This window comes from Gastrolobium bilobum, unplaced genomic scaffold, assembly GCF_033153095.1.
Source record: "Gastrolobium bilobum isolate Gb01-03AN ecotype WA unplaced genomic scaffold, APGP_CSIRO_Gbil_v1 utg7742, whole genome shotgun sequence".
Lineage (NCBI taxonomy): Eukaryota > Viridiplantae > Streptophyta > Magnoliopsida > Fabales > Fabaceae > Gastrolobium > Gastrolobium bilobum.
Genome location: NW_026896962.1, coordinates 208,029 through 233,184, shown reverse-complemented (window position 1 = coordinate 233,184; position 25,156 = coordinate 208,029). Strand labels below are relative to the sequence as shown.

At 34.3% G+C, this 25,156-nt stretch overlaps 1 protein-coding gene across 1 annotated transcript; it reads right to left on the bottom strand.

Annotated features, from left to right (window-relative positions):
- Positions 1–11,592: 11,592 nt before the first annotated feature.
- LOC133303036 (uncharacterized) lies at positions 11,593–13,206 on the bottom strand. The gene is made up of 2 exons (XM_061502878.1): positions 12,283–13,206; positions 11,593–12,141 (listed from the first exon to the last, which is right to left on the bottom strand). The coding sequence occupies exons 1-2, from the start codon at positions 13,063–13,065 to the stop codon at positions 11,986–11,988; spliced, it is 939 nt and encodes a 312-aa protein (XP_061358862.1). The 5' UTR covers positions 13,066–13,206; the 3' UTR covers positions 11,593–11,985.
- Positions 13,207–25,156: the final 11,950 nt, after the last annotated feature.

The following is a 25,156-nucleotide window of genomic DNA, read 5'->3' as shown; positions in this document are numbered from 1 at the left end:
ATAATTACCATTTTAACGACTTTTTCACTTAAAACTAATTACTAAAAAATTAATTTAGTATATAAATGTTTTTAAAAAATAGAATTGGTAATCTATACACGTTTTAGATCTTTGTTCTATTACCTAAGTTATATATACGCATAGTTATTTGTCAGTTGCAAATATATATATATATATATATATGAGGCAGGATCCTTAGACACCAGTGTCAAATTTAAAATTTGACACCTCATATGAGGACACCAGTGTCAAATTTAAAATTTGACACCTCATATGAGAATATATATATATATATATATATATATATATATAGGAATTTACATTCATCATTTAACATGACAAGAAAAAGTTTCCTACACACATAACATTTTGTGAGGCCCGTATTTTTTGGAGGAAAAAAAAAAAACTACGGCACGCAAAACGAATCTCTATAACATAACACAATCACTTTTCCTACAACATAACTTTTATAAAACCCATATATATATAGAGAGAGGGGTAGGATTCTTTGACACATCATCTGAGAGCCGTTGAATCAAAAAATATTAATGATGTCACATGCTTACAAATCAGAGTCGTTGATCTTTTTTTATCTAACGGTTCTAAGATGAGGTATCAAATTTTAAATTTGACACCGGTATCAAAGGATCTTGCGTTGTGTATATATATATATATATATATATATATATATATATATATATATATATATATATGGGCTTAACATTTCTGCAGCAGCCGTAGATAGTGTTATCTACAGCTGACACAGAAAAGTGAGCCCCACGGCTTTTAAAAAAAAAAAAAAACTCAGGATCCGTTGCCGTATCCTAGGATTCGGACGCGGATCCTTGCTTGCTGTAGGTACAGCAGCTGTAGAAATCATTTTGCCTATATATATATATATATATATATATATATATATATATATATATATATATATATATTGGAAATATCGGTTACAAATATTTGTTCCGAAGATAGTTACCCATCGTAATCCTACTTCTTTATATATATGGGTTTACTTTGGACCCCCTCTTGTTGAGTTGATGTGTCAAAGAAAAATTGACAACCATCTTATGGACTCTCCAGCAAGTTGGTGGCAGTGATAAATGCTACCTCTCAACCCTCATTGTCAAAGGTACGTCAAGCACTTCACACAGTTGAACAGAAGTTTCCAGCCTCAGTATAGCATTATTGCCTAACTAGTCAATTATGAAGGTTTTTACCTACATAACCATATCACTCTCCATTGCCTAACTTGCTTAGCCCAAAAGTGACAATAGGCCAAGTAAAATTAATTAAAGCCGATAAAGTCCCTGTTTGCCATGCCCAAATAAGGTTTTCTAGTTGCCCCAAGTTTTGGCCCGCACAATACCATAATAGACTTAGTTAGGCAATGGTTTTTTCGCCTTCATTAGGTTTTATAGCTGAATGTTTGAAAGTGCTTAATTTTAAAAATAATAATAATAATTACTTTTTCTACGATAATGCATCATCAAACTCACTAAGTCACAAGTCACTACTTTCCCAGCCCATTGTAACAGCACATGTCTTAACACCAAAAGTGACGTACATACGCCCTTGCTTAATGCCAACTTTCCGCGGTTACATCAAATGAGAGAATGTAAGGGTTTTAGTTAGATGAGTTTTGTTTGTTAAAACTTTAGTGCTTTAGTTATAAACAAAACAAAATAATAATGTATATAGTCGTTACTTCTATTTAAACATATGACTATCATCTCAATTCAATCATGAATTTTTGATTAAATTTTTTAACTATGATTAATATTATAAAAAAGCTCTATTTTCGACTTCCATCGAAATTATTGACAAAATTTTCGACAAAAAACATATTCTATAAAAATTGAGATGTAAATAAATTTTGTCGAAAATAGAGACTGAATCTATTTTGGTCATTAACATCGACGAAAAATAGATTCCGGTGAAATTTTTTGTTGAAAAATAATATTTGTGACTGTCATTTTTTCGACCAAATAATCAAACTTTCAATGAAAATTATTCAATCGAAAATTTTCGACGAAATCTCTAATTTCATTGAAAAAATTATTATCAAGAAAAATAAATTCAACGACTTAAATTCTGTCGATAATTTTGTCAAAAACTTCATTTTTGCATTTTCGACGAGATGTTTCCCTAGAAAAAAAATGACATTTTCTAATATTGATAGTTAGTTTGTAAGGAATACAACGACCTGGACAAATTTCATTTTCCTTTCCATAGTTGTGTGTATGCACTGATATATGTTTTGAATAGTGTGAATACGTTAATTATTAAGTGATGTGAGGTAATAAGGATTGGTTTAATTGATATTTTTAGACCCACTTTTAATTTCATAAAGGGCAAAATTCATAGCTTAGGTGGAAGAACCATAACATCTTGCTTAATCAATTTACACAATTCATTATATCAATTGGGTGTCCTTGTCTTCAATAACCGATTCAGCAAGGATGATCTGATTAATTTGATTATGACCATATCCAATCAATTGTAAGAAATAAAACAAATGTCCCGGATACATGGCTGTTGGTCGAGATGGTGATCACAAAACGTTAAGTTATTAACTTCAAAACTATAAGAGTATGTGAATGTCCCAGATCACGACGAGGAATGTGACTTTGAATCTGAGTCCAAGTTTGTGGCCCTGACCGAAGATTTGTACTGTCTTTGTAAAGAAGGACAAGTTCCTCAAAGATAAGCTTGCCAAATAAGGATAGGGTTTTGTGTCATGCCAAGTAAGATGTCTCGCGAATGAAGAGTTTCAAAAGTGTTTTAAAACTCGGATCGATCATCGAACCGGTCGAGGTACTGAGTCACTGGTTCAACTGGGTTGAACCAGATTTACTGTTCACATATTAAAAATATAAAAATATTACTTATATTAATAAAAATTCACATAAGATAATTATCAATAAGCTTCAAAAAATAAATTGATTTTCAATGATAGCAAATATTATATACTTATAAGTTTCTAGCTCTAGACCATATCCTAATATTGGATTAAAATTGCAATATAAGTTAAATGCACATTTTGTGCTTGACATGATACGGATAAATTAAATCATGATAACAAATAGTATGCATGAAATATACACTAAGAAAAAAGTGTCACTGTTATCATGATAACAAATAGTATGTATGAAATATACACTAAAAAAAAGTGTTCACCGTTGAGATGAGACCATCAATGTTTATCACCACTTAACTTCATGAGGTCATTATAAGATGCAACTAAATTACATAAACGAACTGCACTAATCTAAAATACCTTATTATTTTCACCTTACTTTTAATCATATTCATCATAAAATATGAATATGATTTAATTCAAGAGTTCTTATCAACAAAAAAAAAATTACCAAAAAAGAAAGAAAAGGAATAACCGGTCTAACTCGGGTCGCTGGGTTTCGGTCGGTTCAACCGGTTCAATCCGGGTTGATTGCAGAAGCGATCCAACTACCCGTTGGACCGGGGAACCTACCGGGTCACAGAGTCCCGGGTCGACCCGGCCGGTCCGAGCCGAGTTTTAAAACACTGGTTTCAAAGAAAGTTGTTTCATCAAATGATACTAGCTCAGTTGATATCAGGAAATTGAGCAGGTGGAGGTTAGAGAATATGCTCGATTCTTCTTAGTACCGTCTTTAGGAGGAGTTTAAAGTCTTAATCCTGGGACACATCCCGGAATCAGAATAATCGTAAAGCAATGAACCGATTAAAATATCTAATTTTTTGTGTGTGCCCATTTTCTAGTTTCGATGCGTTTTGCAAAATCGGCCAGGTTTACTATTTGATAAAATGTGTCTACCTCTAGGTCCATGGATAATAGATTGCTCAGGAATTAGGACTTTAGGCCGCGCCGTATGAGCTAAATTCAATATAGCAGCCGAAGCTACATGTGGGCTTTTACACGCCCGTTATTAGTCCCTGTATTTTTTTTTTTCTTTGTTATTTATGCAAATTTTCCCCCCTTTCACTTTCAATTCAATTGATACAAAGTCGTGGTCGATATAAAACCACCACAAGTGCTTGGTTAAAGTGCACGCAGCTTTGCATAGTATTATTGTACGCAGTTAAATTTATGACTAGTTAAAGATCTTTATCTTATAAAAATTAATTTTATAATGTAGTGACATAATATAATAAATTTAAATGGGAACTTCTGTTCTTTACGGTATGGAAAGCAAACTACTTGCAATAAACCATTTCAACCATTGATCTAGCCAAGTCCATACAACAGACCAATGAAATGGCGTTAAAGATAACCAAGCATATTTTTGAGTCCATGTTAAGTTTGCTGCAAATAACGTGGCTTGATGAAGAAATGTTCTATTTCAGTTTGCATATTTAATAACTAAGGATAAAATTAATTTAATTAATAAATATGCATACAGTTCACTAATGAATTGATGGATCATTTTGTCATTACACATAATAACTTCTTCTTATATTTTTTGAATTAGTCATTTGAACAAATTATTTGATTGAAAGGTATCAAAGATCAAGAAGATAAAGAATAGAGCGAAGAGAGAAAAGATAGAACAGAGAGAGAGAGATTCTGGAAAATATAAATCTTGATTAATTGATTGTGAGTCTGTGATACAATTTATATATAATAGATATTGCTAACTAACAGATACAAGTTTGTTAGGATACTAACTAACTTAATTATCTAACTGAATATAACTACAATTAGTTGGGTCGTTCTCTATTGCGCCTAGGGCCTATGGCTATCATCCCCCCTCAAACTGAGGGGGCTTGGATGCAAGAATCTGAAGTTTGGATGTGAAAGTAGAGAAAATGGACCGAGACACAGCCTTTGTAAGCCCATCAGCCAATTGATCCTGAGCAGGTACATGGTGAACTGTAATAGCCTTGGCCATCACCTTTTCGCGCACAAAATGCAGATCAAGCTCAAAATGCTTGGTGCGCGAATGAAAAACTGGATTGGCGGTGAGAAGAACAGCAGAAAGATTGTCACAGTAGACCGTAGGAGGTCGAGGAATAGAAATCCGAAGTTCTAAGAGCAAAGACTGTATCCAGATGAGTTCAGCAACAGTGGAGGCTAAGCACCGATATTCAGCCTCTGTACTGGAGCGACTAACAACATGTTGCGTTTTGGAAGACCATGTGACAAGGTTGGAGCCAAGGAAGATGCAAAAACCACTGGTGGAACATCGATCATCAGGGTCAGAACCCCAGTCAGAGTCACAGTAAGCAGATAAATGAAAGTTCTGTGAAGGATCAATGGTTAAGCCATGGGAGATCGTACCACGAAGATACCTGAGAATGCGTTTGACCGCTTTCCAGTGTGTATCAAGAGGTGCAAGCATGAATTGGCACACTTTGTTCACACTGAAAGTGATATCAGGGCGAGTGATGGAGGCATATTGAAGAGCACCAACGATTGATCTATACTGAGTGGGATCAGGATGGGGAGAACCATCATGGGAGGAAAGTTTGATGCCAGAGACCATAGGGGAAGGCATGGATGTACAGTCCTGCATGTTGGCCTTCTTGAGAAGATCCAAAACATACTTTGATTGATGGAGATGGTAGCCACCAACTGATGTTTTGGAAGCTTCAATCCCGAGGAAATAATGCAAGTGACCAAGATCCTTGAGGGCAAAGGCACTGTTGAGAGACTTGATTAAGGTTTGAATGGCAGAGGAGCACGAGCCAGTTACCAAAATATCATCCACATACACTAGAACAAAGATCGTAGCAGTCTTAGTGATGGAAATGAAAAGAGAAGAATCACATTTGGCAGTGGTGAAGCCTAGATGATGAAGAGTGGTGCTCAGCTTTTCGAACCAGGCCCGTGGTGCCTGTTTTAATCCATAAAGAGCTTTGGTCAATCTGCAAACCAGAGTTGAATCTCGATTAATGAAGCCTGGGGGCTGCTGCATGTACACTTCCTCTTGAAGATCACCATTCAAGAAGGCATTGTTGACATCAAGTTGATGGATAGGCCATCCCCTAGAGAGAGTTGTTGTGAGTACAATTCGAATTGTGGTTGGCTTGACCACAGGACTAAAAGTTTCTTGGTAGTCAAACCCCTCTTGTTGGTGGAAACCTTTGGCTACAAGTCTAGCCTTATGCTTGAGAATAGTCCCATCAGGGTTGTATTTGGTGCGAAACACCCATTTACAACCTATAGGAGATCTGTCGTGAGGAAGAGGGACCAGCTTCCAGGTTTTATTTTGGAGAAGGGCATCGTATTCTGCTTGCATTGTTGTTTTCCATTGAGGAAGCAAGAGTGCCTGTGCAACAGTGGTTGGTTCAAGGCAGGTGATGAGAGCTTTTGGTTTAAAAATGCCATTCTTAGATCGTGTGGTCATTGGATGTGTTGGAGGAATAGGAGTAAGGCTGCAATCAGTGTTAGAGGCCCTGCAAGAAGGATTAGTGAATCTAACCAAGGAATTAACAGTAGGAGAATCCAATTCTGTGTGTGCAAGGGGAAGTGTAGAAAAATTTGATACACTGTTATGAAGAGGTGTGATGTGAGCTGAACCAGAAGAAGGAATACGTGATTGTGCTGATATAATTGGTGATGACTGTGCAGGTACAATGACTAAGTGTGGTGAGGGTACACTTTGAACTAAAGGTATAATTGGGGTTGAATGTGAAGTGGAAGTTGGACAATGAGAGACAGAAGAAGGTTGTGTAGAATAGGGAAACTGAAGCTCATCAAATAAGACATGTCTGGCAAAGAATACATGACCAGTTGGACTTAGGCATTTGTACCCCTTATGTTGAGAACTGTATCCTATGAATGTGCATTTGGCAGATCGAAAATCCATTTTATGCCTGTTATAGGGTCTAAGATATGGGTAACAAGCACATCCAAAGGTTTTGAGGAAATGGTAATCGGGAATTCTTTGATACAGAATTTCAAAAGGAGATTTGTGATTAAGGGTAGGAGTTGGAAGCTGATTGATGACATGTGTGGCAGTGAGGAAGGAATCCTCCCAAAATTTGTTTGGTAAGTGAGAGTGAGCTAGGAGAGCTAAACCTGTTTCTACCACATGTCTATGCTTTCTTTCTGGTTTTCCATTTTGTTGATGGGTATAAGGGCATGTAAGTCTATGGATGATACCTTGTTTTTGTAGGTAGGATGTGAATTTCAAATATTCTTTTCCATTGTCTGTTTGAAGGGATTTAATTTTCTTGTTTAGTTGTAGCTCAATCATGGTTTGGAATTGAACAAAAATGTCATATGCTTGAGACCTGTTAATCATGGGAAAAATCCAAGTATAATTGGAAAAGGCATCAATGAAGAGGATATAATACTTAGCGCCCGAAGTGCTTTCTGTGGGTGCAGGACCCCAAATATCTGTGAGGATAAGGTCCAAGGGACTAGTATAGACAGTTGTTGATTTAGGTAGATGAAGTTGATGCATTTTTTCCATACAACATGCACAACACAGTTTAGACTCATTTTTATTGATGTAGGGTATATTACAATGCCTAAGAACCAACTTTACAGTTTGAATTGAAGCATAAGCTAATCTAGAGTGCCAAAGATCTAAAGTTGTAGCACTAGAAGTGTTATTACATGAAACAGAATTATGAAAGCTTGGAGGACTTCCAGCAACACAGAATCTAGGAAGTGGTTGTGCTCCATCAAAGGCATAGAGGCCATTTTTAAGCTTGCCTTGGAGAAGGATCTCCTTGGTAGCCTGTGATTTAACAAAACAGAAGTCAGCATAAAATTCGAAAAACACATTGTGCTCTTTTGCAAATTGAGAGACATTGAGCAAGTTTTTAGATAAACCTGAGACATGTAAAAGATTTGATAGTGTATAATATTCTGAATTGATGGGAGAGTAGAGAACTGAATGACCTACATTTTTAATTCTTAGGTTAGATCCATTACCTACTTGCATTGTATCTTGACCACTGTATGTGGCTTTGTGAATCAGGTTGGTGGCATCTGGTGTAAAATGGTTTGTGGCTCCAGAATTAGGATACCAGCTGGAGTCTGTAAGGGAGAAATAGTCAGAGCTATCATCACTTGGTTGGTTTGTATTAGCAGGGTTTGTTTCTGTTAAGTTGGCTTCCAGATTGGGATTAGTGTTTGGTTTAGGTTGGCCTTGGAAATTCTGATTGAATCTTTGATAACAGTCTAGAGCTAGATGACCAGTTCTGCCACACTCTTGGCATTGAGGCTTGTTATAGGAGGAGTTGTTGTTGTGATAGGAGTTGAACGAGTTGAATCTGCCTCCTCCTCCTCTGTAACTTCTGTTACCTCCTCTATGAAAACTTCCATAGTTTCTCCCTCTGTTGAAATTTCCCCTGTATGCAGATGAATTCGGTTGCCTTCTGAACTGCAGCTGAGCTGTGTTGGCTTGAAAGTTTCCAGCAAGATTTTTCTTGTGTTTCTCAAATCTCTGCTCTTGAGCCATGAGGAGCGCTTCAATTCTCCTACAGTGTATGGATCAGATCTTGAAATAACCGAAGTGACAAAGGAATCATAATCTTCATTTAATCCATCCAAGATCGCATCAATGTGATCTTCTGAACTAACAGCAGAACCACAAGAAGCTAACGAATCTACAACTTTCTTGATTTGTAGCAAATACTTGGATACTTCACCATCTTTCTTGGTGTTCTTTAGTTGTAACTTGAGCTGTTTAACTTTGGCTCGTGTTTGTGATGAGAAAATTTCTTCAAGTTTACTCCAAACTTGGAATGAGTTAGTGCAACCAACCATACGTGTGTAAATCGATTCTGACATGGAAGATAATAGCCATGACAGAAGGAGCTGGTCTTTTTGAGCATAACGTGCTTTCTGAATATCTGAAGCCGAATCTCGATTGCCAGATCCACTTTCTGCATTGATGCATTTGCTTCAACAGATACAGTTTCTTGAGTATCTTGTGTGATGAATTTGTTCAAGTCATAGCCTCTGATTGTGGCTAGAGCTTGCTGTTTCCATGGTAAAAAATTGTTTTCATCCAGTTTGAAAGATACTGGATTGGAGAATGTGTGAATTGAACTTGGCGCAGGCGTGTTGGTCTCCATGGATCAAATAGCTCTGATACCATGAAAGGTATCAAAGATCAAGAAGATAAAGAATAGAGCGAAGAGAGAAAAGATAGAACAGAGAGAGAGATTCTGGAAAATGTAAATCTTGATTAATTGATTGTGAGTCTGTGATACAATTTATATATAATAGATATTGTTAACTAACAGATACAAGTTTGTTAGGATACTAACTAACTTAATTATCTAACTGAATATAACTACAATTAGTTGGGCCGTTCTCTATTGGGCCTAGGGCCTATGGCTATCATTGATATCCCGTTATTTTTAAAAGATAAATAATGAATTGATGGATAACCAATGAATACCTTAAGCGCAGTACCCAGGCCATAACAATGAGTTGGGTAGACTAAATATCTTTTACAATTTTTATAAGCATGTTGGGAGGGACTGAACCGGTGAACCCCACAAGAAAGCCACATCACTGAAAATAAAGATTAAGGGAGATACCCATTAAGTTACGCTTCACATGTATATCTCTTACAATTTACTTATAACCGTTTTGGAAGTAGAAATTTATTAGAACCTATTTGGTTAGAAACTTGGAAAACACTTCTATCTAATATCTATGTCCATTCTTAAGTGGTGGTGTGACTGAAACCGATTATGGAAGGGAGACCTTGAGTCAGAATAGCGTCAGCCCGAAACTAAAATAAAGCCCATACCTCTATTTTTGTGACACCGTCTTTCGTCAAGGAAGCCCAGTGTATTTGGGGTCAACTTTCTACTCTGACCCAAAAAAAGCCCAGAAAATAAAAGTACCCACCCATTTGCCGTTCTGCACGCCCACACACGTTTGTGCACTTTGTTCAGTGTTGTGTAATGATATTTTCTTTGGTTAAATTTATGTGGTTGTATTTTTTAAGTCGGTCCTTATAATCTTAAAATTATAAGTGAGTTTGTACAGGTTCTATTTTTTAAAAAAAATATTGTTCCTAGATTCAGTTTATTCTGAAGACCTTATAGGAATCCCATCGGAAAAAGTATTAAATTATAAAAGAAATTTTTAGTTTTTGTAATATAAGAATTTATTTACAAATTTCAAAAATCACATGAACATGTAGGTTTTTTTTTTAATACACAGTTTATATGGAAGTACTGTTAAAATAAAAATGTAAGCACCCAATGGGTGCTGGTAACTTGGCGCTGAGTTAGTGGGGTTAGATATGTGTTCGATTCCCGCTGAATGCATTCTTGGGGAAGGGGCTGAACCTTTAGCCATCACTGTTCTCCCGCACTCTGGATTAGTCCCATAGCCGGCGCAAAGAGTCGAAGCTCGTGGGGATACCAAACCAACTCGTCTCAAAGAGATAATTAGGGTTGGATAACTCCAAAAAAAAAATGTAAGCAAACTTTTGATTATAATACAACTATACAAGGGACTGGGATGGACCATAGGGTTGTAGGGCCTTAGGGAGTCCTTGAGGAAGTGCCATAGAGTTTGGTTTGTAGGGTATCTTTGGGTTGGGTATACTCATGAACAAAACGAGTTCTCAAACGAGTAACAAGGAACACGCACATGTAGAAGATCTTGCGACGCTTTTTAAATTCTAGTCGTTCTTCACAAACTTTCTCAATAGAAAACAACGCTCTGCAAAGTACAAATATAACCGCCATGTTTCCTTGTAATCCAATTTCTTGCCGAAACCACATCAATTATTTGATTATTTCTATACAAAGTACAAATGTTGTTTGGTGTTTATAAGTTTAAATTTACAATACGGAAAAAAAAAAAAGGAAGTAAAACTATCACGGCTCTTTATATTGAAAAATACTCCAATCCTCCTAGCCATTAAATCTTTAATGGGATTCACGAAATTAATAGAATCCACCCAAATGATTTATCCTCTAGATAATAGTTCAACATCAAGTGAAGCAGTACCAAACCCCACTGTCCACGCTGCCAACACATTTTCCTGCTTATTCGGTGTCCATGGAAAAAATATGAGATTTAAATATATTTTAGTTAATATACGCAATAAAAGACGTGTTTCAAATTTCTAGCTCCTCACACACACGAGAGAGAAATAAGAAACGGACAAGAATGAGAATGGGGATTCAAACCTAAAATTGAATGCCATGGACCCAAAATCTATTTGAAAATTGAATGATTGTACAAATTTTGAAGACAAGGAGAAGTGAGTGAGAGACACGTGAGAATACTATTACTGAATACACGCTCTCTGTGACCTTTCACGAATGAAATGCCTTATCAGAACAGATACCCAATTGATTTCCTTTTATTCTTTAGCCAATTGACATATATACAACATGTTATTTGGTAAAAGGCTAATACATAATATAGATTGTCAAGGACACTCTTTTATTGTATCAGACATATCTTTCGTAGTCATGCTAATATTAAAGTAGCAACTAGATGAAAATTGTAACAGAGCAACTAAAATATTTTAACACACTAAATCAATATCACGTGTTAGTTTGCGGTTAATTAAACAACTTGGACGATATTATGCTCCAAACATAAATAAAACAGCCACTTTACTAATATTACCACTTTTTACATCATCATTGTGAGTCAGAAATTTGTCGTTATAAATATAAAATGTCCGCACACTCTGTAGCAATTAATTAAAATTAACATGATATATAAACAGTTCAAAAAAACATAATTCTAATAATTATCCAAACAAAAAGACAGAGACATGCAGATGATATACAACAACAATTGGGGCACATTTGCTTGTAAAGTTGAGTTTTTCTATTAACCAACCCCATTAGTTACAATGCATTGACATCTTCAGACCCACTTAGGTCCAGGAAGAAGATCAGAATTAGACGGAAACAATGAGGGTGATACATTCTTGAAGCACAAGTAATGTACAAAGGATGCTGCTACCGTAATCTTTTTATTTCTAAGATAAATGTATACCAAAATTCTTGTGATTATTGCAGAATTCACCTCATTCACTCTGCTTTTTGTACAGTGGTCTTAAATAAGAGGATGTATAATTTTTGGTCTATGGAGAAATATAGAAACCCTCCAACCGAATGGGTCACAAAGGACCCAAAACTAGTCCCCACAATACAGTGCCATGCCGGCCCATAAACCCCATCAAATTCCTGCAAAATTTCAACAACCCAGCCAAATTCATTGACCAATCAAGAGTCTCAAATTTTGAAACACACCCAAGAAATTAATCCAGCAAAAAACAAAAATCAATTGAATAGAATGAGCATAAAGATATGATTTTTTTTTTCTACCTTCTTGAGGGATAATGCAAGGGTCTTGGATGTGAACTTCTCCATACTATCAAAAGCCTTTCTGGCACAATCCACAGCATGAATCTGCATAAACGGTGCCATATCAGCCGAAACCATTTTTGCCCCATTGATTGCAAAGACATCTCCTAAATCAATCTGTGACCCACACAAAGATCTTCTTCTACCCATACTAGGAGCCAGAGAAAAAGACACTCTTTTACTAACATCATGTTCTTCCACAAGATGATTCCTTGAATTTTCAATCTTAATATCCTCAACCAAACTCCTGTTACTATTTCCTTTCTTCTCATTCTTCATCAAGCCGTGAACTTTCCTGTTTTCCAATTCTAAATTGGGCTTTTGGGGCTTCTCTTTGTAAGGTCTCTTTGCAGGCATAGTACTCTTTTTTCCAAACTTTGGTGCAAGTTTGGTGTTGTGGGTATTCGGTTTGAGGAGCAAAGATTTGGAGGAATCAAGTATTGCAGAGGTTGTCATGGCTTTGGCCTGCAAACGTGTGTCAACAAGAAGAGGATGTTTGGTTTGAGATTGTTTATGGGGTGTAGGGGCTCTGTGACTCAAGTTTAGGCTCGAGAAGTGTTTTGCCAAAGAAGAAGGCTTACAAGCTTGGATGAGATCTGGGTTTGGTGTTGGGTGGTGAGAAGGTGTAGCTATGAAAGTGGTGGTGGGTCTGGGGTGGGGGTGCTTAGCCGGAGCAGAACCTGTGAGCGGTGGATTGGTTTCTGGAGCTGCCAAGTTCCGCCGTTGGGAGGGGCGGTGTGCCATGCTGGAACGGTGTGGAAGACGGTGGTAATGGAGAAGATATAATAATATAAGAGTTCTTTTTTTGCTTCTTTGTTTCTTTTTTTGTTTTGTTTTGATTTGATTTGGTTTTGTTTTGGGGAGATAGCACTACTAGTAGTACTAGTTGGTGTTGGGGAAATAAACTGATGAAAACAAGAGCCACTCTGCTTCATACTGTGCAATGGATGGGGACTTGTGTGGTGAGATGAGATCGATCAAGGTAGACAAGTGCTGTTTCAATTCTATCACGCGCCAAGGGGAGTGTGGGACTGGGAATAAGGAATTGTTGACCTTTGACCTGATGATACGCATAAGATCTTTACGTATGAGAATGGGCATTGGGTAAAAGGTTCTGAGGTTAGGTCACAGGTACAAAATAGATTATTAGTATTATTATTGATTGGTGGTTTGAACTTTGAACTTTCAGAAGGGTGAGAAATGGTTTATTTCTATTGTCTCGTTAACACTATGGTGTTTATGGTGTGCATTCTTGAATAAGTCCTGTTTACTTTTGTGGAGGAAAAAAAAAAAAAAACATTCAATACCTTACCTTATTGTGATAATCGTGTTTCTAATCTCGTAGCACACGTGGTCGATGGAGTCATTGATTGTTGCTCGGTTTTTATTGGTGAAGGCCGGAGCGGAAAATGTTGTATATATGATTACGCTTACGGCTTACGACTTACGAGTTGGAAATGACGGAAATTATTAACATCTCATTAATCGGAAGCCTAAATTGGTATCCTCTTCTTTTCAATTTAGACCAAACATTAACAGTCCTTTGATTTGATTGTAGTATCGTGTTTGTGTAATTAGACGGTGAGAACTCTGCTCATAAACCTCTGATTTATAATTGAATTGATGCCCATTTAGTGTATGATTGATCAGTTTAATAATCAGTGTCAGTTTAATAAACTTAAAAAATAAGCTAAATTAATGAAGAAATTTTATATCAAAAAATGCATAAAAAACTATCAGCCCATGGATTAACTGGTATATTTCAATTTAATTGATGGTCACGAGTTTGAGTCCTCCAGTTGAGTTAAAATTTAGTAGAGAGTTCTTGGCTACCCTTATGGTTCTGTTTGAATTTTGCTGGGCTTGTGATCATGTAAGCTCAAATGAATTAGGATTACGGCAGTCGAATACTAAATGATTTATTAAAAAAATAAACAAATTGTTTGAAAAACTCATCCCGAATTTTCTTATCATTGTTTTTTAAGGTATACTAAACTGGCTATTAGAAGTACAAACACACCTATTTGTGGGATTTTTTTATAGTGATCCAAGTCCATATCTCTATTTTGTGGTCCTTTTTTATTTTGAGTAAAATTTTATCTCATTTATACTCTTCTCTTTTTTTCAAATTCTCTCTCCATCCTTTTTTCATTCTATATTTAAAAAAGGAGTTTTGTGCCGGGAGCACAGCAAACAAGCTCCTATTTGTGGAGCGGAAATGTAGTGCTCGGAGCATTTTTTATTGGGTGGCCAAAAGAGAGAGAAAAAAAGAAAAAGTTGGATAGAGAAAAAAAGGAAAAAAGAAAAAGAAAAATTAAATACAAATGTTGTATTCTTATTGGAAGGGCCACAAATACCGGAATCATAATAATTTTTTCCCTATTTGTGAAGGTATGCATCAAACTATTTTTTTTGTAATATACATCAAACTATTACAGTTACTGTCAAACCGATAAAAAAAAAATGAAGCTAAAATTTGTGAAGAAATTTTACACGGGAAATTGCAGGAAAAATTCATCCCTCAATTTTTTATCGTCTTTTTTAAGGGTGTACTAAACTGACTATTAGTGTATCAAATAAAAACAAAAAACAAAACTGACTATCAGAAATACAAACACCTAATTATTTTGCAACATCATTGAAAAAAAGAAAAAGAAAAACCGTTCAAATCGACATTGTTATGAACCGATTGAAGTGTGGATTTTTCTAAATTGTTAGTCCAAGTTAACATCAACTAGTGCCCAATGTGAGAACGACATGCCCCAGAACATTCTTGGTCCAATTTCATGTACGTGACAAAATCATCAGCCTAAGATGTCGAAAATTGGGCCTTGGTCGAATCCTTCTTTCCTTTGTTTCTTTTATATTTTTTATTTTCAAAGCAAATATTACTTAATATTTTTTTTAAAGGTATCCTACTAAATATAAACGGCTTTTTGACCCTTTTGTCCTTCATTAATTAATTAATAACCATTTTACCCCTTACCAAGAATTATCTATCAATCTGCTCCTTTTTAATCGATTAATTAAATATTTAATCGATTAAATGATCAAAATAAGCAAAGATAGTTGACTCCAGATTTAATCGATTAAATCTCCTTGTTTAATCGATTAAACCTTCTTCACCACCCAAGATTCTCTTGCTCTCTCTCACACCCACCCCACCGCTTTCGACAATATTAATACTACAACCACTCATTCTTATGCCTTTGGAATTGAACTCCGGGACACTTCCAATTCTATCATTTTTTTCTGCTCCCCCAAATAAGCATTATAAAATTATCAACGACGATCCTGACTTTCTACATTGCCTCGGTGCCTTGGAATCTCAGGTACTTACTTATAATGTTGGGAATGGTACGAGGAGCCCAAAACCCATTGCAAGGGATACATCGATGGGCCAAGCGATAAACCACAATAAGTGGGCCGACACCACATTTTAACCCAAAACCTTAAGGCTGTAGGTTTATGGGTCTTTTTGCACTTATATAGTCATCACTTGGTCTAAGTCTAGCCAATGTGATACTTCATTACAACTCATACTTAAATACTTCCAACATATAAAACTACAAACTTTCTTATATATTAACAACACTAAATCAAATTATAATTATAATTATCAAAATGTTTATTCATTGTCCTCATCTTCAGTTTAGTGTGCCCCAAACATCTCTGGAAATGGCAACAATGGACAAGCTTTTGCATATCCCTGAAGATTCTGTCCCTTGTAAAATCCGTGAGTGAGGCTGTGCTACTCATCCCTGCTGCATTGCAGAACGGGTTTGTCAATGTGCAATTCTCTGGTTTTATAGGAATTATGTACTTGTCAAAATCCATTAACCGCGGTTATCATTTTTTCTCATGTATAAAGGGAGATTTAATCGATTAAAGAGGGAGGTTTAATCGATTAAATCTAGAGTCAATTATTTTTGTCTATTTTAACCATTTAATCGATTAAATATTCAAGTTAATCGATTAAAGAGGAGCAGATTGGTATAGTTCTGGATAAGGAACAAAATGATTATTAATTAATTAATAAGGGATAAAAGGGTCAAAAAGTCAAATATAAACTACTAAACATTTAGAAAATATTAATGATACAACCTTTTTGAACTTTTTTTATTTTTTTCATTAAGTGAAATCTTATCTCGTGCTCATTTATATGCTCAAGTTATTTCATGAATCCATATGAAATTTCTTTAAATAATAAAAAAAGTGTTAAAAAGAGTGTGCTGTTAATATTTCATAAACATATTATTAACTATACTTTCAAATATTTAATATGAAATTAGTGGTTAATACTTGTTGGAGTATTCAAGTGTGATGAGTCTCACATTGGTTGGTAATAGGCTAAGTGATGTTCATATAAGTGGGAGGGCACTTGAACTCAATGTCTTAAGATTTTGGATTGTGACATAGTGTCATATCCACTTACTATTGTTGGTGTAGCTTAACCCACTGGTGGTGATCCTCTGCCACAGACTCCTCGGATCCACTTACTATTGTTGGTGTAGCTTAACCCACTGGTGGTGGTCCTTCGCCACAGACTCCTCATGGACCTGTCTGATAGAGATATCAGAGCTGGGTTGGGCTCGGGTTAACCAGGTGTTTGGCTAGAGGCAAGTTGAGTACTTGGACCTAGAGTACTAGGGGGAGAAAATCAATGTAGGGTTTCTCACTTTGATTGATAATGGGCTAAGTGAAGTCCATATAACTGGGAGGACCTATAAACTCAATGCCTTAGGATTTTGGGTTGTGACCCACTTGGTGTTATTGATCTAGCTTAGCCCATTGGTGACGGTCCCCCACCACGAACTCCCCTTGCACCAGTCGACAGTGGTATCAGAGCCCGATTGGGCTCGAGTTAGCTAAATGATTGGCAGCTAGAGGCGGGTTGAGTACTTTGGGTCTGGGTACTCAGAGAGAGGGAGAATATACCAATGGTGGATTTCACACTTGAGAAGGTGATTGTTGGAGTATTCAAGTGTGATGAGTCCCACATCGGTTGTTAATGAGCTAAGTGAAGTCCATACAAGTGGGAGAGCACTTGAACTGAATGCCTTAAGATTTTGGATTGTGATATAGTGTCGGATCCACTTGATATGATGGTATAGCCTTAGCACCAACACGGGTTCCTCTTGGACCCCGCTTCTTAGTGGTATCAGAGCCAGGTTAGGCTCGAATTAGGCAAGTGATTGGCGACTAGAGGCGGGTTGAGTACTTGGACATGGGGACGGTTGAGGGGGAGCATACAAATGTTGAGTTTGAGAGATAGATTGTTGGGATATTTAAGTATGATGATTCTCACATTGGTTGGTAATGGGTTAAGCGAAATGTATATAAGTGTCCATGAACCCAATGCCTTAAGGTTTTGGGTTGTGATATGGTGTCAGACTCACTTGGTGTAGTTGATCTAGCTTAGCTCATTGGTGATGGTTTTCTGCCACGTGCTCCCCTGATCCGCCTGATAATACTCGTGGATAACATATTCCATTTTATGCCTTATTTCAATATCAAATCTTATAGTTAATGGTTCAAAATTATCAAGATCTAAAAAACGGTGCAAATGTATTATCAACAAAAGTCATTACAAATGTGTTAGTGGTGAAACATTTTAATAAAGGAAAAGTTCAGAAATTGCCTTGTGGTTTACTCTTTTATCATTTATATCTCTATGCTTTTTTTTCCTTATCAATCACTCTCATGGTTTTTTCCATCTAAGTTCACCTTTTAACACAGTTAATAATTGACCTAACTTGTCTATTTTACCTCTATTTTACTTGCATAAAAAGTTGCTAATTAATCTGATATTAAAATTTTGGTCACCAACAACAAATTCATTTCTTTTGTTAACATAAAAACCAAAACATTCCTTTTCAAAATAGTTCTTCCGGTTATTTTACCTTTGACATCTGCCATAAAAGTTATCCAAGTTTATGTATGTCATGAAGTAAAAGGTGTTTATAGAATAAAATTTACTTGATCACTTAAAGAAAGTTGAAGCTTATTAGAAGTAAAAAAATTGAGCAGAAAATTAACAAGTTTTTTTTTTAAAAAAAAAATATGGTATAATGTATTCAAAATAATAATTTTAAAATTAATGAGCTTTCAAAACCATTTTTGCATCAAGTCTCCATATATTGATCAAGTGTGTAAACCCATGTATCATCAAATTATAATAGAACAAACACCTTTTAAGGTTTTAACTATTTCAATTTATAACTATTTCAATTTATAACTCACTGTATTTTAGTTACTGGATTGAGAATCAGACTTCCGATTTAATATATTATACTTTATATTCCAAATAGTCAATCATTTAAATATTAGAGTAACACTCATCAAACGTTAGAAAAAGAAAGATTTTTTCGTAGTTGTTGACTGCCAATTGACACGCTAATAGGAAATCGCTTCATGATCTAAGTAGCCATCCTTTGAACTGATTATAGAAAAAGGAAGTTTTATTTTAGTTTTTTTTTTCACAAGAACAAGTTAAAAAATAATTTTTTTTATAAAAAAAATTGGGATTTAATATAGTGGAATATAAGAGTAAAGCCTTTGTAATTTTACATGCAATCAAATGAGAAAATAATAAAAGCAGGTGAAGATTGCATTTTTCGCAATATATATCTATTAATTGTTAATATCAATACTTAATTTGATGAAGAATAATGCAACATTACTTATAAGTTTAATTATTTAATCAAATCACTTTGTACATGGATGATGGATAAAATGGTACGTGATTGTTTCAGTTTAATAAGTATTTCTACTCGGTTTGGATTCTAAAAATGAAAATAAATATAAAAGATAGAAATAAAATTATATTGATGGATGACTGATGACTTTTTATTTTTGGAAACGGTAATTCAAATTCTGAAAATAGTAGGCATTTATCCCCAATAACGATTGTTCAATACTAGTTTAATTACCCTTCAATGTTGTAATCCTATATATATAGGTATCGTCATGCTAATGAACTTAGATATTTTTTTGAACACTCTCTCATCTTCTCTTGAATTACTCCATAACTTTCTCTGTACTTTTATTTGTTATTCTCTCATACGAATTCCCTTTTCCTAAGTCCTTTTTCATAACATATTATCAAAGCTCCATACAAAAAATAAAATAAAATATGCAACGACACCTTCTTCAAAACCATAGCCTCTTTACAAAGAAAAATAAAAATAAATTCTTGCTTCTCAGAAGAAAAAAAGGAATAACCTTTTGTCTACAAGGTAATACATTCTTCCTTTTTACTATTCTTCTACTATTTTTTCTCTCTCTTTTAATCTTAAGTCTGAAATACCACTTTGTCTTGAAGTAACAATATTTCTTGCTCCTAAAGTAGCAATGTCAAGGCAAACATTGAAAAGCCTAAGTTTCACATCCTCGAAGTGAGTGGTAACAATTACCTATCTTGGTGTTTGGACATGGAGATGCACCTTTAAGGGCAAGGTCTCGCTAAAGCTGTTACATAAGTTGGAAGCTATAATGAGAAGGATAAGGCAAAAACACTAATTTTTATCCTTCGTCATTTGCATGAGAGCCTCTAGACTCAATATTTATCTGTTCGAGACCCTCATACCTTCTGGAAGAGGTTGAAGGAAATGTATGATCATGCAGAATTGCTAGAGAAAACTTTCTCCACCTTTCATGCTTCTAATATAGTATTGCAACAGTAATACCAATAACACCAATTTGCCACATATACTGATTGATTTATGTGCTCTTGACTGCTGAGCAAACCAATGAATTATTGCTGAAAAAATATTATTTGAGGTCTGCTGGTTCAAAAGTATTGCCTGAAGCATATACTAATTCAAAAGAAAAATCTAGTCATTTAAGGGGCTACAATCGCAGGCAAGGAAATAATCATTCTAGGGGTGGCAAAAAATTTAATTGCCCTAAGAAAGCCAACTTTGGCTCGATTCATGATAAAGGAAAAAAGCAAATGAAATTGGACAATGAAGGAAAGATGGTTAATGAAAATGTTTGTTATCGTTGCGACATGACTTGACACTGGTCGTGTACCTGTCGTACGCCAAAATATTTTGTTGATTTATATCAGGCATTAGTGAAAAAGAAAGGCGATCATGGTGAATCTCACGCAATTGAAACTAAGCCCACTATTGAGGCCAACAGTATTTCTTTTGGTATGATTCCTCTTGCTCCTGAGATAGCACATACACCTATTAGTAGAATTCCTCTTGCTCTTGAAATAGCAAATACATATTTGGATGTGGCTGATCTTTTTGAGGACCTTCCAATGCTTTAATTAGGCTTTATATTAATAAGTGGAGCTGAATTTTTATTTTGCAATAATTTTTTTTTTTAGTTTTGTTATTTACTTCTTGTTGGTTTTCCTTATTATGCTTTTTAATTTTTGTTATTTTTATTTAGTTATAAATGGAATGCTTATGAGTTTATATGACATGTGTTTTTATTAAAATTGCTTCTATTTATGATGATTACATGATTTCTTATTTTTATCATTGACGATGTTTCGTTTTTCTTGCAATTATTATATAACCTTATACTAGAATCTATGCAATTAATTTATTTTATCTGACGAGTGTGACATGGAAAATTTGTTTTTGAAGATAGTAAAATATCTCACTTCTTTGCATTTTAGTTCTTATCTTATTTTGTGATGTATATTAGAGCTGTTGAGGAAGCATAATATTCATGTCACTTATTACTCAATTAAATAAATCGGTTTTACCTTTTAAATTGCTATTAATTTTGTGTTTAAAAGCAGTTACAAATTATGTCATCAATCAAATTTAATTTTTTAAATGAATGAGAAGCCGTTGAAGCAATTTATGTTTTCTTTAATACATTCACGAAGAGAGTTGTAATGCATATTGAAATCATTTATGCTTGCTATTGAAAGGTGATGAGTGTAACTATTTTGTTCTATGTATAATATTTTTTTTAATTGAAAGCAAATAAAGAGTATTAATGATATGTAATTGGATGCACTTTTGTAGATTTTGGGAATCAAAAAATTAATGTTATAATTTTTTTTTTTGCATTTTATTTCTTATGACTATTAGTTTGTCTTTTATTGAGAAAAAACACCTATTTATCGTGATAAGTTTCAAACCGAGACATTTATAAAAGGGGAATACTTTTCTCCTTTAACAGGAGAGAAGAGTTGTCTCCTACTGAGACAAAAAAGTGGGACCAGCAATTTAAAAAAAAGTAAAAACAAAAACAGAAGCTTGGCACAAAAATCGATGTATGTGTAGGAATAAAATCTTGTCTCATGTGAAAGAAGAAAAATATTTCCCTTTATAAAATGAGTCAACTTGCATAAACCATGTTAAAAGTATGTTGTGTGTCACATTCTATGTTTCATATATTGAACATTTTCATGTTATTACCATGAATATATATATATATATATATATATATATATATGAAAAGATGACACTTGTATACATGAGAAGTGGTTATATATTATTAATTTTTTTTATATAAAAGTTGCTTTTATATGTGTCTTGATGATATTTGTTCCATTTGTGTATATATTAATTGATGAGTTCGACATATATCTCTTGTATATTCGAATATTTGTTGAGATGTTGTGATTTATTGAAATCATGTAGCTTTATTGAAATGGAAATGTGATATATGTATCTTCAATATATGAAAAATTGGTACATTGGAAATTTTTCTCAAAATTTCAAAAGTGAAACACATCATGGAAATTCAAGAAGGATTGTCTGTTATTGCTCACTTCAGGAAGAAATTATATTTTATATGTCCATTTTTATGAATATATGTGGTATAGTTCCTGAAGAACTATAACTCTAGATCATGATTGAAATGATATAACCGATCTTATGAATAATTTGAAGTAAAATATTTAGAGAAATTATATCTTTTTTTGTAGGTTACATGGAATAGAACACACCACCACACACTCACACACACCCTATTACACACACCCACACCACTAGGCTAGCCCTAGTGGATAAATATTCTTTATATCTTATGCCTTTTGAATATGCTCATGAAGTAATCATATAAAAAAAAATAGGCTCGTAAAGTTTGGCCAAATGGGTTAAATCATATTCCCTGAAGCGAATGTTCTAAACCATAATTTTAAATATGATTGAAGGCTCTAGAAGAACTTGAATTATGACTAAAACAAGTTCTTCTAACTTGATTGAAGGCTCCAGAAGAGCTTGTATAATGTTATCTTGAGAAGCAATCAAGGAACAAGAAAAGATCTCCCAACAAGAGCATGCTAAAGACATAATATTTCTTCGTGTATACGATAACCTCAAAACCAAATATATATATGACAAAAGATTAATTAGATCCTTCAAAATTTGATCAATTTATGTATCATTCCTTGAAATGAATGCAATACAGTTACATAATCATGGATATGGTCGTGGGCATGTCTATAACAATATTTGCAATAGCTCTAAAAGAGCTGATTATTAATTTTTCGAGATTCATTAATTATCTATCTAGTTATATGGCCAAATGATTATAAACTTAAAGTTCACTAGCTTATATGCTTTTAAGCATACTCCCCTCTTAAACTTGTATGTGGATGTGAACATGATGTTTCTCATCTGTGCATTTTTTGTTGCATTATATATGTCATTCTGTCACCTTAAAGTTTGACATATACGTGAGTTTTTGAGACTCAATACATAATCAAGTACTTGGAGCTCCTGATGGGAGACTTGTTTAATACATGATTCACTCATTAAATATTTAATGACAGACATTTTCCAGCATTAGGGGGAGAAAGCCAGATGCTTAATGAATCTCGAAAAATTATTAAAAATAAAAAAAACAAATGAATTATTTTGGTCCACGTGAAAAGACAAATGTCATTAACTTGCAAACTTGAATAACTGAACTTGAAGTTCAAAAATATCATTAACTTGCAAACTTTAGCAAGACAAATGTCATATATGTTTAGTGATCTCAAATGAGTGACTAAAAAGAATAAGCCACATATAGCGGAAAATTTAATGAAATATCTTTTAGTTTAGTCACTGCCAGAAGCGTGAAAAGACCTGAAGAGATTAAAGATATAAATCTGCGAAAAATAAGTCACTCATTGCGCCTCTTGAAGAGGTTAATCCTGAAGAAAGCTAACCGGTGAAATAAATGCAGCTGCTAATTGCAACAATCTCGGGTATACAGAATGGCCAAATCTGAATGACATTGGAAACAATGAAGATTTGGTTGATATTGACATAAAAGTTGTAATACACCATAGTGATATGGGAGAAAAATATGATAATTTTATCTGTCACTTGCGACACCATTGCCTTCTCAGTAGCTCTTGTTGTCTCAAGAGATAATCTAGATCCATAACTCAAAAGTATAAGAATGCTAGAAGCATTCATATTATGATATGAGGCAAATAATAAAGAACAAGGATTTTTGCAGAGACCTACATCAATTATAATGTTTATTCTCCCGTAATAAATTTTATTACGTTCTGTTACTTGACCATTATGGCAACTAGGATGCATTTAATGGGCGTTATGACTGCAAGGTCACATGATGATGATATTTATTTGAAAATTCCTGAAGGTTTATTGAATCCATGAAGGATAGGCCCTGAAGGTTTATTAAATCCCTAAAGGATGAACCTTGAAAGTTTATTATTGTACTTTTTTTTTCCTTTACCAAATTTTTCCCCAAAGAATTTTTCTTAGACAAAGGTTTTCAACGAGGAAATTTATGCAATGTTTTGGTAGCACAAATCATGTACTCTTTTTCCTTCAATAGTTGTTTCCTAGTAGGGTTATTTAGCAATGTTTTAACAAGGCATGATTTAGCGCAATGATGTCTAATGAGAAGTATTATAAATGAATGTTACCAATTCAATTCAATGGACTTTTGGGAGAAGATCATGAAATAACTATCATGAAAAATTGTAATTGTTGCTCCACTTCATTAGCTTCAGGAGGAGCTATATGACTCAGTTAAGGGGGAGTTATATGCACCACACTTTTTTTTCCTTTACCAAGGTTTTATCCCATTAGATTTTTCTTGGAATGATTTTTAATGAGGCAGTATAACAAAAAAATGTATATTAATTACGAATATTATACTCTTTTCCTTCGTTAAGATCTTATTCCATTGGATTTTTTTTATCAAGATTTTAATGAGACATATTCAAAGTACATCTTCATCTAAGGGAAGTGTTACAAAATATTGATGGATGACTGATAACTTTTTGTATTCTGAAACGGTAATTCAAAATTTGAAAACCGTTAGCATCTATCCCTTCAATTATGATTGTTCATCATGTTAATGAACTTAGACATTTTTGTAAATATACTCTCTCATCTTTCCTTGAATTACTCTCTAAATTTTTCTTTACTTTTGTTTTCTATTCTCTTGTACGAATTCCCTTCTCCCAAACCTTTTTTCATAACAATTTTAAGGTTATTAGAATTTTTGTTTCAAGGAGGAATAATTAAATAATGGGATAAGAAATCGTTACTACCAAATAATGTTATTACCATATCTTAATCGTTGATTTTCGTCAATTAAAATTTGATAATAATGTTATTACCAAATAATTGACGAAAATCAACAATTAAGATATAGTAATAAGATGATTTAGAACTCACAATATCCTATCCCATTAATAATTAACTCGCGTGACCTAATAATTGTAATATCGCAATTTTTACATTTTGAATTAAACCGTGTCAACCCGAATGGAAAGTGACCTCCAAATATGCCACGAAAATAGTAAAATTTGGATTCAAGGTATCATGTTCATATCACTGTATTGTGTGTTGGTTTGGGCGCAAATGCAATCCCTCTCCCTCTCCCTCTC

Coding starts and splice junctions, on each gene's coding strand:
- LOC133303036 (XM_061502878.1), bottom strand. CDS start 13,065: ATGGCACACCGCCCCTCCCAACGGCGGAACTTGGCAGCTCCAGAAACC. Junction 12,142..12,282: donor TTGCATTATCCCTCAAGAAG/GTAGAAAAAAAA, acceptor GAAATTTTGCAG/GAATTTGATGGGGTTTATGG.